At 48.0% G+C, this 11,512-nt stretch overlaps 5 protein-coding genes across 5 annotated transcripts; 3 read left to right on the top strand and 2 right to left on the bottom strand.

Annotated features, from left to right (window-relative positions):
* Positions 1 to 1,121: 1,121 nt before the first annotated feature.
* Aspvir_004060 (uncharacterized protein) lies at positions 1,122 to 2,045 on the top strand (the record flags this gene model as incomplete). The annotated part of the gene is made up of 1 exon (XM_043267297.1): positions 1,122 to 2,045. The coding sequence occupies one exon, from the start codon at positions 1,122 to 1,124 to the stop codon at positions 2,043 to 2,045; it is 924 nt and encodes a 307-aa protein (XP_043123232.1).
* A 1,076-nt stretch (positions 2,046 to 3,121) lies between these two features.
* Aspvir_004059 (uncharacterized protein) lies at positions 3,122 to 3,702 on the top strand (the record flags this gene model as incomplete). Its single annotated transcript, XM_043267296.1, has 2 exons — positions 3,122 to 3,595; positions 3,676 to 3,702. 2 exons carry the CDS (start codon positions 3,122 to 3,124, stop codon positions 3,700 to 3,702), a joined length of 501 nt encoding a protein of 166 aa, XP_043123231.1.
* A 1,814-nt stretch (positions 3,703 to 5,516) lies between these two features.
* Aspvir_004058 (RlpA-like double-psi beta-barrel domain-containing protein) lies at positions 5,517 to 6,336 on the top strand (the record flags this gene model as incomplete). Its single annotated transcript, XM_043267295.1, has 3 exons — positions 5,517 to 5,806; positions 5,878 to 6,122; positions 6,206 to 6,336. 3 exons carry the CDS (start codon positions 5,517 to 5,519, stop codon positions 6,334 to 6,336), a joined length of 666 nt encoding a protein of 221 aa, XP_043123230.1.
* A 113-nt stretch (positions 6,337 to 6,449) lies between these two features.
* On the bottom strand, positions 6,450 to 8,090 carry Aspvir_004057 (HesA/MoeB/ThiF family protein; the record flags this gene model as incomplete). Its single annotated transcript, XM_043267294.1, has 3 exons — positions 6,450 to 7,470; positions 7,537 to 7,750; positions 7,841 to 8,090. 3 exons carry the CDS (start codon positions 8,088 to 8,090, stop codon positions 6,450 to 6,452), a joined length of 1,485 nt encoding a protein of 494 aa, XP_043123229.1.
* Positions 8,091 to 8,414: 324 nt separating this feature from the next.
* On the bottom strand, positions 8,415 to 10,291 carry Aspvir_004056 (putative amidase; the record flags this gene model as incomplete). Its single annotated transcript, XM_043267293.1, has 6 exons — positions 8,415 to 9,419; positions 9,483 to 9,543; positions 9,628 to 9,748; positions 9,801 to 9,868; positions 9,927 to 10,048; positions 10,103 to 10,291. 6 exons carry the CDS (start codon positions 10,289 to 10,291, stop codon positions 8,415 to 8,417), a joined length of 1,566 nt encoding a protein of 521 aa, XP_043123228.1.
* Positions 10,292 to 11,512: the final 1,221 nt, after the last annotated feature.

Here is an 11,512-nt window from a genome sequence, read left to right as displayed (position 1 = left end):
AAATATAATTCCCGACTACCCATATCTTTAGAAATAGGTAAAGGCAGCTGACTTTGCTGGACCTGCAACGAGGCATTGTTAGTGGGGTGGAGGGGGTTTGCGTGCTGTTTTGATGCCCGACTTTAGTACGTGGCTCCTGTCAGACCACTAGCGCACTTTTCCTCATCATTCGGTTCATATCACTGCAGCTGGCATCCCTTCCTTGGACCGTCAGCCGATGTTAGACGAGGCAAATAAATTGTGTGGTCAATGTCTATCGCGATAGACATTGACCACCAGACGAATAGCTTGAGTAATGGCTGCATAGTGTTAGCCACTTACAGACGTTTTTTCTTGCGTTCTCAATTGAGGGTTTGGACATCGTTGACAGGGAAACTTCGATTGTTTCACTCGATTCAGGTTTTCAACCACGGATTATCAAGCAAACTATGCAAGATTGTCCCCTCTCTGATGTGAGCTCACCAAAATGTGGCTATAATACTCTCTCGCCCCACCACGTTCGCAAGGTGGTAGTGCATGGGTTGGTTCCATTGTCTATTCTTTATTCTTGGGTTGTTGGCAGCCGCTACCTGCTCGCTGTTAATGTATGTACTGCTGATAATGCCTGCCCTCGCCAACAGCCATTCATTTATCGTAAATATTAATATTTCCATATTCTCTTTAGTGTGATGAAGACGTCTGGGCCATTTTTTACGCCGAAGGACGGAGGGGACCTTCTGGCAAATTCTTGGCCCATTATTCAGGCATGCAGTACCAAAGTGAGGGAGTGTTTTGCACCTAAAGTAAACATCTCAATGAGGATGACGGAGGGATTCTAGTCGCCCAATGAATCATATGTTCACGTGATATCCAAGCTTTGTCACGTGGTATTACCGTATCATGACTGCTCTCCAACTACTCTGTAGTTGGAAGCAGACATCAACCTCTTGCCAGATTGATTCCTTCTTAGTGATCTTCACTGGTACTGGAGTTACAGGGTATGTTGCCTGGGGGTCGAGCAACTACTCTCGTGATGGAGAACAATCAGTGAAATTTGGTTCCACTCCCACTTCCTGCGGTTTTAAATATTAACAGTTTTGGAGTACATTAAGTTCGCTCATCGATTTTTTTTCCCGTCAAGTATGACCAACGTGAACGCCAGAGATTGGACGAACATCTTTTTCTTCTCCCAGAGTCCGCCCAACTTTATCAAAGTCAACTATGAGACTCAAGTGGATTTCAAGCCTTTCCACCCGGATCAGAAGTGGTTGAAGTGGTTTTTGTGGAAACCGGTAGCTACAGGTAGACCCAGTGGTCAGGATCGAGTTCAAGTGCTTTGGCTAGTTGCTAAGGACGACGGAGGAATGATTCACAAGTATGTGGCCAAGGTGGTGAGTAGCCCGTCGCAAAACTTTTTACACTTGAAACTGATATCAGGCGAGTTCCCTGAATACACCGAACATGATGCCCAGCTTCAGCTCCGACGCGTTCCTGCTCCACGCGACCTGAGAGAAGTTATGAAAGAACTCGACCCCTTCGAGAATGAAGCCAGGGTTTTTCAACGCATTGAGAAGTGTTGTGACAATCCGCAGATCTATTTCCCCCGATTTTATGGGGTGATCACCGACCTTGACAGATCCCGCTTTCGTTATGGCTATCCTAACCGCCGGGCGATTATCCTTGAAGCTATTAAGCCAGAGTTAGCTTCTCGTCGTATCCTAGCAGCACATGACGACAACGAAACTAGACATATTGAATGTCTAAGGTCGCGGCTTCAAAGTCTAGATCTAAGTGATTTTGAAAGAGAGTTCTATTGCTCTCTACTCACTGATCGCTGCCGCCGTCTATCAACATTGCACAGCCTTGCGATCACTCATGGCGACGTGAAAGATGAACATTTTAGGCTTCCGGGTGACTTCCATGATACAGTTCTTTATGACTTCTCTGTTTCATACACTTTCTCTCCAGAACCACCTTACTTGGTGAATTTCCGCTCGCCTCGATCATTGAAGGTTATATCAGACTACGAGCTGGGGTGCGTTGAGGAGCAAATATATAACCGGTAGGTGGTATATCTCAACCTTTTGGCATATGACTGACCTTGCTTGAAGAGCCAAAGAGCTGGACCTTCGTGATCATCTTGCGGAGTCAACTAGCGCTGCTCAGGAAGACATCCAAACTGCACTATTCCAACCTCTGCAGGATGAACGTTTGGAATTGATAATTCTGACAGTAAAGATCAGGCCTGATGGTTAGTCTCCTCTCCTTACCCGCAGGCACATTATTTATCGTCTGATAGCCTTCTCAACGCCCTCGTTGAACTCGGTCTTCCCTTTCCTCGAAGCTATTTGCCCACCTCATGACCCTACTTGGCATATCCGTAGGGGTCGGCAGCTGGGTTGCTATGAATCAGTCTGGTTGTTTTCCCAAGAAACTCCGGACAGGCCAGATCCAGTTACTTTGGTATCAATTGACCAACAGCTACTGACTGATGCTGGGCGCTTGGATGAAGAAAGGGGTTTCTTTTTGCTTTGTCTGGTTCCCAGGGAGTGGCGCGTGGACGGACTCTGTGACCAACTTCTGCGAGTTTGCACATCAATGCTAACCCAGAGTCCCGGGCATATTATTAGTCAAGCCAACTTTTATGAGTACAGGTGACAAATCCAACAGTAGTAGTGCCGGAAAAATTCCGAGCCTTTAGTATCGCTGCATCATCTGTAGAACTGTAGATATACGCCCGATAAGACAAATCGGGACGTCTCAGCTCCTTTACTGGTCATGATTGTAATTATGTACTAGTCTAGATTAAGGTAGAGTTTCAGTGGTGGCGTGAAAACAAAGCCAATCAAGCGAAGCCAAACTTTCCACTCATTCTAGCAACAACGTGCATTACAATCCTCAAAAGCTGAGAGAAGTGGTCTTATTCACGCTAACAATTGCAGAAAGTATCCATCGCTTTGTTGCTGTAACGATCATGATAGTGGTTATCGTCCCAGTTCCCATACCCTTCTCCTAAAGTCATTAAGCATCCGGTACTCTAGGTATCTTTATTTCATTATGGCAGGCTGCAAGTATAAAAGGCCCCGATTGTCGCTTTTGCTCAATCACTCTGACAAACTTCTATCATTATTTCACCATCACAATGCCGGAGCGACTATTGGACTACCTAACAAGGCCCAATCCCACGGTGGTGGTCGAGTCCACAGGGCCTCCGAAATTCACTCTCAACGTTGCCTGGAAGCCAATTGAAAACATTGAGACATGGGATGAGTTCGACTACCAGACCCTCACAACACAGTTCAGGTCCCAGTTGAATCGCCAGGTTACTCTGCCTGATGTTACGTCCGAGTGCCAAGATGGAAGATTCAACAGACTTTACGATGAGTCGACGTTGGAAAGCCTGGTTTCTTCATCAATAATACTGCCGGTATCATCTGCTCTTCATCCATCTGATTTATTCCTCGTCAAGGGAGCGGCAACATGGGAGACCGATGCCTGTTTTCCCGACTGGGGAGCTGGGAAAACAAATGGGCCCCAAAACAACGCCCGACGACCCAAAGCCATTGTTCTTGGAGATACCAAATACCGTTGGTCACACCAGCAGGCCATTGATATCGTACGTTCAAGTCGGGACGGTTACAACCAGGACATTGTCTGTCCAATCGAGCAAGTACAGTACTATTGCGCTACGTACAGATGTCGGTTTGGATTTTTGATAACTGAAACGGGTGCATTGGTTATGCAATTTTCCCAGGAACAAGAAATACAGCAATCACCAAGATCTCAGCAGAATATCACACAGCCATCCCATCAACGCATAACTTCATCCTCAACTATGGACATATCTTCTAGTATATCAGCATCCTTTACAGATATATCACTTACTTCCAAAGATCTGTCAGCTCCAACAATTCATCTAGTGGAGTATGCTTTTATACCTTAGGATGCACACAGCCCCAGTAGATAGACAGTCAAGCTAGCTCTATACTACATCACTCTTCTAGCAAAGGATGGCAGCAATCTCAGACCAGACTACGCCCTGCTTATTCCTATCTCTCAAACACAGCTCAACACTACATCAATATCACCACTTGGTCAGACCAGAATGCAAACAGCAGGTTTACCACAGAGAGAGCAGACACAGGAACAATCAACTAATGCTTCCATAGCAGAACAATATACTGTTGTTAGTCTCAAAAAACATAGCAATTATATCACTTTCTCCCTCAATTCCAAAGCGGTCGCAAAGCATAAGAACAAGTAGAAGGAGAAGGATGATTACCTATTTCACAACAGCTTGAGGGTGAAGGGAAAGAAGCCACAATCCACAACCACTCCTGTTTCTATGGGCGCTTCTCCAGGTAACAAGCCACAATCCACACCCGCTCCAAGTTCAGCGGGCACTTCTCCATACAGATTTGTTGGACAATTATCGGAGCATTGAGGGCGTTTTCGGAACGCTGACGGGTCCGTTGACTTCCCAAAGGAGGAATGGGAAGTTACTAGCGATTATTGCTATCACAAAGGAAAAGGACTTCAAGGGAAGAAGCCTTTAAGCAAAAGGCTTTGAATAGCAAACCAGGGTCGGGAAGCTTTTCTATCTCAGTTGCGTCTTCATATTCAACCCTGGCGATGATCTCTTAAATGGCTGCTTTCATTCTTCTTGACAGTTTGGATCTCAGTTGTGTCAGTATATTCAACATATACTTGGCGATGATCTCTTTAGGTAGCTCCTTTTGTTTTTGACAGTTTGGATCTCAGTTGCGCCTTTATATTCATTCCTTCAGAGTCCAGACTCCTTTCAGTTACTTATGTAGTTCGAATGCACCGCCTTTAAGATCACAATTTGGTTGCTAAGTATGCACCGAAACTAGTTTCCTGAACCAGGTGCAACGCCCAGGTGTTAGTCATCAGGATATAATTTTAATATTGCGTAGCCAGCGGCCCTCGGCTCTTCTGTGGCTGGCAGCCTCCTGTGAGATAGAAAAATGGCAGGCATCTCCTGACCAAATAATTTCTGAGTTCGACTGTTTTTACTCCCTCGATCTTTTTCTTTCTCTAGTAGAATATTCTCCTTGAGGTTATGATATTATGTTAACAGAATCACAAAATGGTTTATGCAGTTTCTTGACTGGGAAAGGCAAATATGGACCTGTCTCACCATATGCCTTGAGAGGCTCTACTTTCGGCATCGGAGAATGCAAGCAGCATTAAGCAAGGGAACTCATGAGGGACAACTGGCAACCATGAGATTTGTCAGTCAAGATGATCTTAGGTCTTTATCGGAATGTGAATGTGAATATCAATTATTTTCTGAGACCACTATGATGCTCATATTCTCCTGATGCATATCTATCTAGATATTCAATCGCCAATGATGATTGCTCTCAGAAAATGCAGCCAATCAATTGGCGCCTCCGTTTTATTAACCCCTTAATTTTGATCGCCAGAGACAGCAAGTTGGCTACCGCACCTCCACGCCATGATGGTCTTCCGATCTGAATAAACTCACGAAACAATCAGTCAACGTCGTCGTCATGTCTACCGACGTGGAGAAACCTCCCCCGCATTTGTGTCAGGATGCTTCCCATCTCCCCTTTGCGGGGGTCCCAAAGCGGAAGCCAGTCCCTGTCGCAGAGGCTTCTCCCGAGCCAGCAGCCATTGCGACGAAAGGATCTAGCGTACAACACCCCACCAAAGCAGCTTGGTGGGACTGGCGACAATTCTCGAAAAAGAAGCGCCTGGTAGTTGCCGCAGTTGCAATCGCGGTCATCTGTCTCCTTGCTTTGATCATCGGCCTTGCTGTGGGATTGACCAGGGGGAAAGGGTGAGTACTTTTAGCGAGTGTCGCATATCACTCGCATTCCATCTCTTCAGGATATGGCTGACCGAGGCTAGCCACTCAAATCTTCCTCTTCCCACCTCCCATGGTGGTCCCTATTCAGGAGATTTGACCTACTACAATCCAGGCCTCGGCTCATGCGGCTTCACCAGCACAGACTCGGACATGATCTGTGCCGTCTCGCATGTTCTGTTTGATGCTGCTTCGACCGGGTCGAATCCGAATGCGAATCCGCTGTGCGGGCTCAAATTGAGGCTTCGTCGAGGTGAATCGAGCGTAGATGTCAAGATTGTTGATCGATGTACGTATTTTGTCGCTTTTCATTTCTGATCTTTGCTTGGCTATATGCGCAGATGACGGCTCTAATAGCTGACATGAATCCAGGCGTGGGATGTAAAGTGAAAGATTTGGACGTCTCGCCCGCTGTCTTTCAGAATCTTGCTGATATGGATCTTGGTCGGGTCACCGTTGAATGGTCGTGGCTGGAAGACTCTCCTGTTGCTTCATTACAGTAATGACTCAGCTTACTCTATCCGCTTTCTTTGTTTCTCTGCTTTTGATAGTATATACCCCTTACGACTTCTGTACATGACTGTCTTTTATTCATATAATTGATCTATTGCTCTACTCAGTATTCTGGCCAGTCAGGATCTATCTGTTCACGCCATGCGCGTAGCCCTCCTTGTATATCACCGACGTATCTCTGTCCACCCCGATCAAGACCCAACTGCTTCAACCTCCGAACTGCGGTCTGCGAGTCGTTCCCAAGACGACACACAACATATATCGGGTCCGTCGATGCAGGAGAGGCTAGGTCTGGCGGTAGCCAGGACGGTAGTGAAGGTTGCGCATTGTTCTCTGAGTTCGTAGAACTTGACGCTGACGACAAAATCCTCGAGATGGGGATGTTGATGCTGTTTTCCAAATTACAAATATCGAATTGCACCTTCTCTCTCACGTCGATGATCGTGGGCTCCTTGCTTATGCTGCCTCCGTCTTGTGGCACTTTCTTAGGATGTCTCTTTCTGAAGTCAAGGGGCGAAATACGTTCCTCCGGCGAAAGTAACGCTTCCAGGCCTGCAACTCCACAAAAGAAGACATAATCGGTAGATCCTGATTTGAGCGTGTCTAGTGTCACGCTGGCATCGGCAGAGCACACCGCACAATTCGCACGACGAACGCGGAGTCTAATGGTTCGAAACGGAGGCGTTGAGTAGGCGGAGAATATAAGCAGAGATGGAGGTGATGCGCTCGAATTCACAGCCGAAGAAGTAATGACCCTGATTGCCTCAAGTGCTTGAAGAACCCCCATTGTGCCTACAACTGGGCCGAGAATCCCGCCGTCAGCACAGCTGACAACGCTGTCCGCCGGTGGCGGTTTCGGAAACACGCATCGATAGCACGGTCCTCCTTTCTTGTGTCCCACTGGCCGAGGAGGGTAGTTCAACACCATGAGCTGTCCTTCCGTCCGCAATGCGGAAGCAGAGACCAAAGGCTTCCCGAGCAGCACGGCTGTATCCGAGATCAAATACCGCGTTGCGGGATTATCCGTGCAATCAAGAACGAGATCGTAGTCTTTGAAAATATCCGGAGCTTCTTGAGGCGTGAGGTGTGCTCTATACGGAACGTATGTAGGATGGGGATTCAACCTGAGACGCGGGAAGCACCCAGTCAGTACCTGAACACATTCGGCGGGGGTCGTTTATTGAACTGACTCTTGGAGATATTCGATCGCGCTGTCTACTTTGAATTTTCCAACATTCTTACTCCTATGCAGAACTTGCCGGTGGAGGTTCGAGCTTTCCACGGTGTCTCCGTCGACCAGGCCCAAGGTGCCCACACCCGCTCCAGCAAGGTACAGCGCTGCAGGACATCCCAGTCCACCTGCTCCAACAATGAGGACTCGTGCGGAACGAAGATTCAATTGACCTATACAAGTGATCAGAAATATTAGCAACGCCATATCACCAAGCTGACGCTGAGGATTGTTGTTTTCCTGGAGGAGCTCAATGCACATACCTTGCAACCCAAGTTGCGGTACAATCATTTGTCTTCCATACCGCTTGTATTCCTCGCCCAGCAGCAGCCACTTCCTTGTCCCATTTTCACTTCTTTTGTCCGCCTCGATTGTTCTCGCGGTATCTTGAGCCTTGACGTCGGCGGCTGCTTGCTCGGCTATTTTGAGCTCGCGTTTCAGACCCTCAAGCTGTGCCTCGGTGGCGGCGATTTGAGAGCGTAAGGACGCGCATGTCTGCTCTAGATTCTCCATAAAAAAGCCAATAATAAATGTATAGGAATGACACTCTGAACTCCGGCACTTTTCCGACCGTCTTTGAAGTCTTGATTTGGCGCATCAAATTAAAACCCCCGCAAGAGAAGCTAATCTTATCGTGTCGACCAAGAATTGCGCTATTCCTTTCTGGGTAATCTCCAACATCCACAGCGCACGTGCCTTGCAGCATATACATTGTTCATGGATTTCTGTGCATTGTTCTTTGCATTGTCCTTGACGATGGTTAGATAGGATCTTCTTCTTCTGCAATAACTCTCTATAAATCATGATGGATCCACTCTGTTCTCAACCGTTAAATCATTACAATATGCTACTCAGGTCACTTCTCGGTTCAATGTATCTTTGGAGCTTCTTCCTCACGATGGTCCGCTGTTCGAAGGCATAGGCCATGCCTATCAAGCTCTCCTCGCTCCATCTGGGTCCAAGAAAGCTGATTCCAAAGGGGATGCCAGGCGCCTTTTCAATCAAGTTGCCACGTGAATTGTACTCAATGGGTGTTCCCGCAGGGAACGACCCAAGAGGGACTGTGATCGCTGGTGACCCGATGATACCTGGTATTTCGTAAGCGAGAGCTGTGGGAAGAATGACAGCATCGAGCTTGTTGCGGGATAAAGCTCCTGTCAACCCTCCCTCTTCCCCGTAGTACAAGCTCTGCAAATGCAAGGGCCAGAACTCGGGAGACGTGTTGTTGATACCGTTAGCAAGCGCGAGATCCCAGATCCCTGTATCACGAGATGGATAGTCCTCTAGTGGTGACTGCTGAGTGAAGCGCCGAATATCTTCCAGATTGTGAAGATTGTTCGGGTTGGTTTTCAATTTCGAAAGATAAGATGCGATATTGCTTATGAAATCAGCAGCCACAACAGCCTCTGGGGTCGGGGTGTTGAGATAGGCGTCATAGCCTGTGAAGTTCGCGTCGTCAACGATTGTCGCGCCTGCTTCAGAGATCACGGAGACGGCGGCCTCAAATGCAGACACTATCGGCTCACTTGACGCGTTCAACGTGCTGATGACGTTCCGGGGTATACCGATTCGTTTCCCTTTCAACCCGGACAACTTGCAAGCTGCGACGTAATTCGGGAGGTGGCTGCCAAATGGAGACGCCAGGGTATAGTTGTCATTTTTATCTGGACCTGCAATTGCTTGCAGAATAATTGCTGCATCTTTGACAGACCTGGCCATCGGCCCGATTGTATCCTGGCGCTCGCTTATGGGGATGACCATGTACCGTGATGTGAGACCGACGGTGGGCTTAATGCCGACAATATTGTTATTCTCACCCGGAGATAGAATGCTTCCACTTGTCTGATCAATCCTCCCAATTTAGCATGCAATGACATGGGAACTCTCTAGATGAAAGTCATTTACCTCGGTACCTAGGGCTGCAAAGGCAAGGCCCAAATCGGCTGCCACGCCACTGCCGCTTGAACTACCGCTTGGATCCTGCTTTGGGTAGTAAGCTGCATATGTCTAGCCGCCCTGGGCGTTCCAGCCGGAGGATCCATTCAGTGACCTAAAGTTCGCCCACTCTGACACGCTGGTCTTGCCAAGAATGATGACGCCTGCTTGTCTGAGCTTCTTTACAACAGTTGAATCCGCAGCCACCTTGGCGCCAACAAGCGCGTAAGAGCCGACTGGTAATCTTGGTCAGTTATTGAGTTGGGATGTCACCGCATACAAGCTTACCAGCTGTCTCCGTCTTGTCCTCGGTGCCGATGTTGCCTTTGACAAGGATGGGAAGGCCATGCAAAGGTCTACCAGCTGTCAGTGAATGGTTGTCTCACGAAGGTCCTAACTGCTGTTATGCCTCACCCTCGTACGAGTCCATGTTTTCTCTCCAAGTCAAGCTGCTGAGCAATGTCCCATGCGTCGGGGTTGACCTCGAGGACCATGTGCAGTGTCGAGTTGACCTCGTGTATCCGGGTCACATACGTCTAATCCCTTTATTATCACCAATGCTGGTTTATGGGAAGGGGGAATACACCAACATTGACCAGGTCAACACTGGAGAAGCAGCCTTTAGTGAGCCCCTCCTGGAGCTCGGCCGTCGTTGCTTCAATCAGGGAGGGGGGCACACATTGACAACCTGTTGTAGCATTCGGCGAACTTCTAGAACTTGATGCAGTGGCCGCAATGTGCAGAAAGGGCACCAGAAACCATTTGCTCCAGTGTAACATGGTTGTTGAAAAATTGGCTAGCACAACCCCGAATGCTGCGATAATCAATCCTGTTGTGAGCAGCCATACACCTCTTCTCAGTTTACTTATATATTCTGCGGAGATCATCTTCCAGGTTGTGCCGACTGCCGAGTCAGGAGATACCAGGGGGCTATGCATCGCTCGTCCTACTGCAAGGGATGTAGTTGAAGTGCGTGTCTTGTCGCTGAGTCAGACTGTCACATTCATTCGATGCAGCAGTTTAGAATCCAACCGCAGTCACAACAAGTTTCAACCTGCGTGAGACACCTTGAAGAACGAAGGCTCTCCAGGACATCTGGTGTTTCTCCTATTTGCAAATGTGCGACATTCCTTGATCCCTGGTAATTATTGCATCAAACTTTTGGATGAAAGGTCTCCCAAGCAGGTCATCGTCTTCTGCAAAAATGCGATAACGGCTCAAATAGTCAACTAATACTATGGAATTTGAATCAAGTCTATACTACATTGCTGCATGAAGAGAAACTGGCAGCCAATCCTCCTAGCTCGCAGATTGCCTCTGTTAGACCTAGCTAGGAAGGTTACATATGACCCCGCTCTTCCATGATGAGACCTTCTCCATGGAACATTCTGTCTCGGCCAAATACTGCGTTTGCGAAATTGCTCAGAATCATGAGTTAGACCTTGTCTTTCTTCGTCTTGCCTACAGCTTTGCCTAATCTCGTTTACGACGAAATTGAAAGCCACTGACTCGTGGCTCCGAGACAACGCGGTATGCACGACGTTCGGTCAGGGACAGCATATGCGCTTGAACAACAAACTTGCAGAGGCCATCTTACCTTGCCAATATAGGCCCATGGACAGGTCCGCAGGTCGAATAGCCGATGACGACCTGGCGATGGAAGCCTGGGCTACCCCTGAGGCGCTTGGATCGGGCGGATGCGTGGCTAAGACAGCCCAAATAAGACATCATGGTCGCCATGCAACCAGCGATGCCAATGAGACTTGGCTTCAGCACCGTCGATCGATCCCGATGAGCAAGAAAGTCGCCGTGGTGACAATCTTGACTGTTCATAGACGCCGAAGCAAAGAGGGATGAACTTGTCGCACTCAGGCAGATCATCTGAAATATGTGAGGAGCATAGTAACCAATTGAATTTGTGCCGCCGAACTACCAGAACATGAGAACAACTGCGAAGAGAAAGCCATTCCAGCTATCTTCTGCAGGAATTCTTTCCAGGT

This window comes from Aspergillus viridinutans (genome assembly GCF_018404265.1).
Source record: "Aspergillus viridinutans IFM 47045 DNA, scaffold_2, whole genome shotgun sequence".
Lineage (NCBI taxonomy): Eukaryota > Fungi > Ascomycota > Eurotiomycetes > Eurotiales > Aspergillaceae > Aspergillus > Aspergillus viridinutans.
Note: the sequence above shows the minus strand (reverse complement) of the source record. Positions and strands in the feature narration are given on the sequence as shown.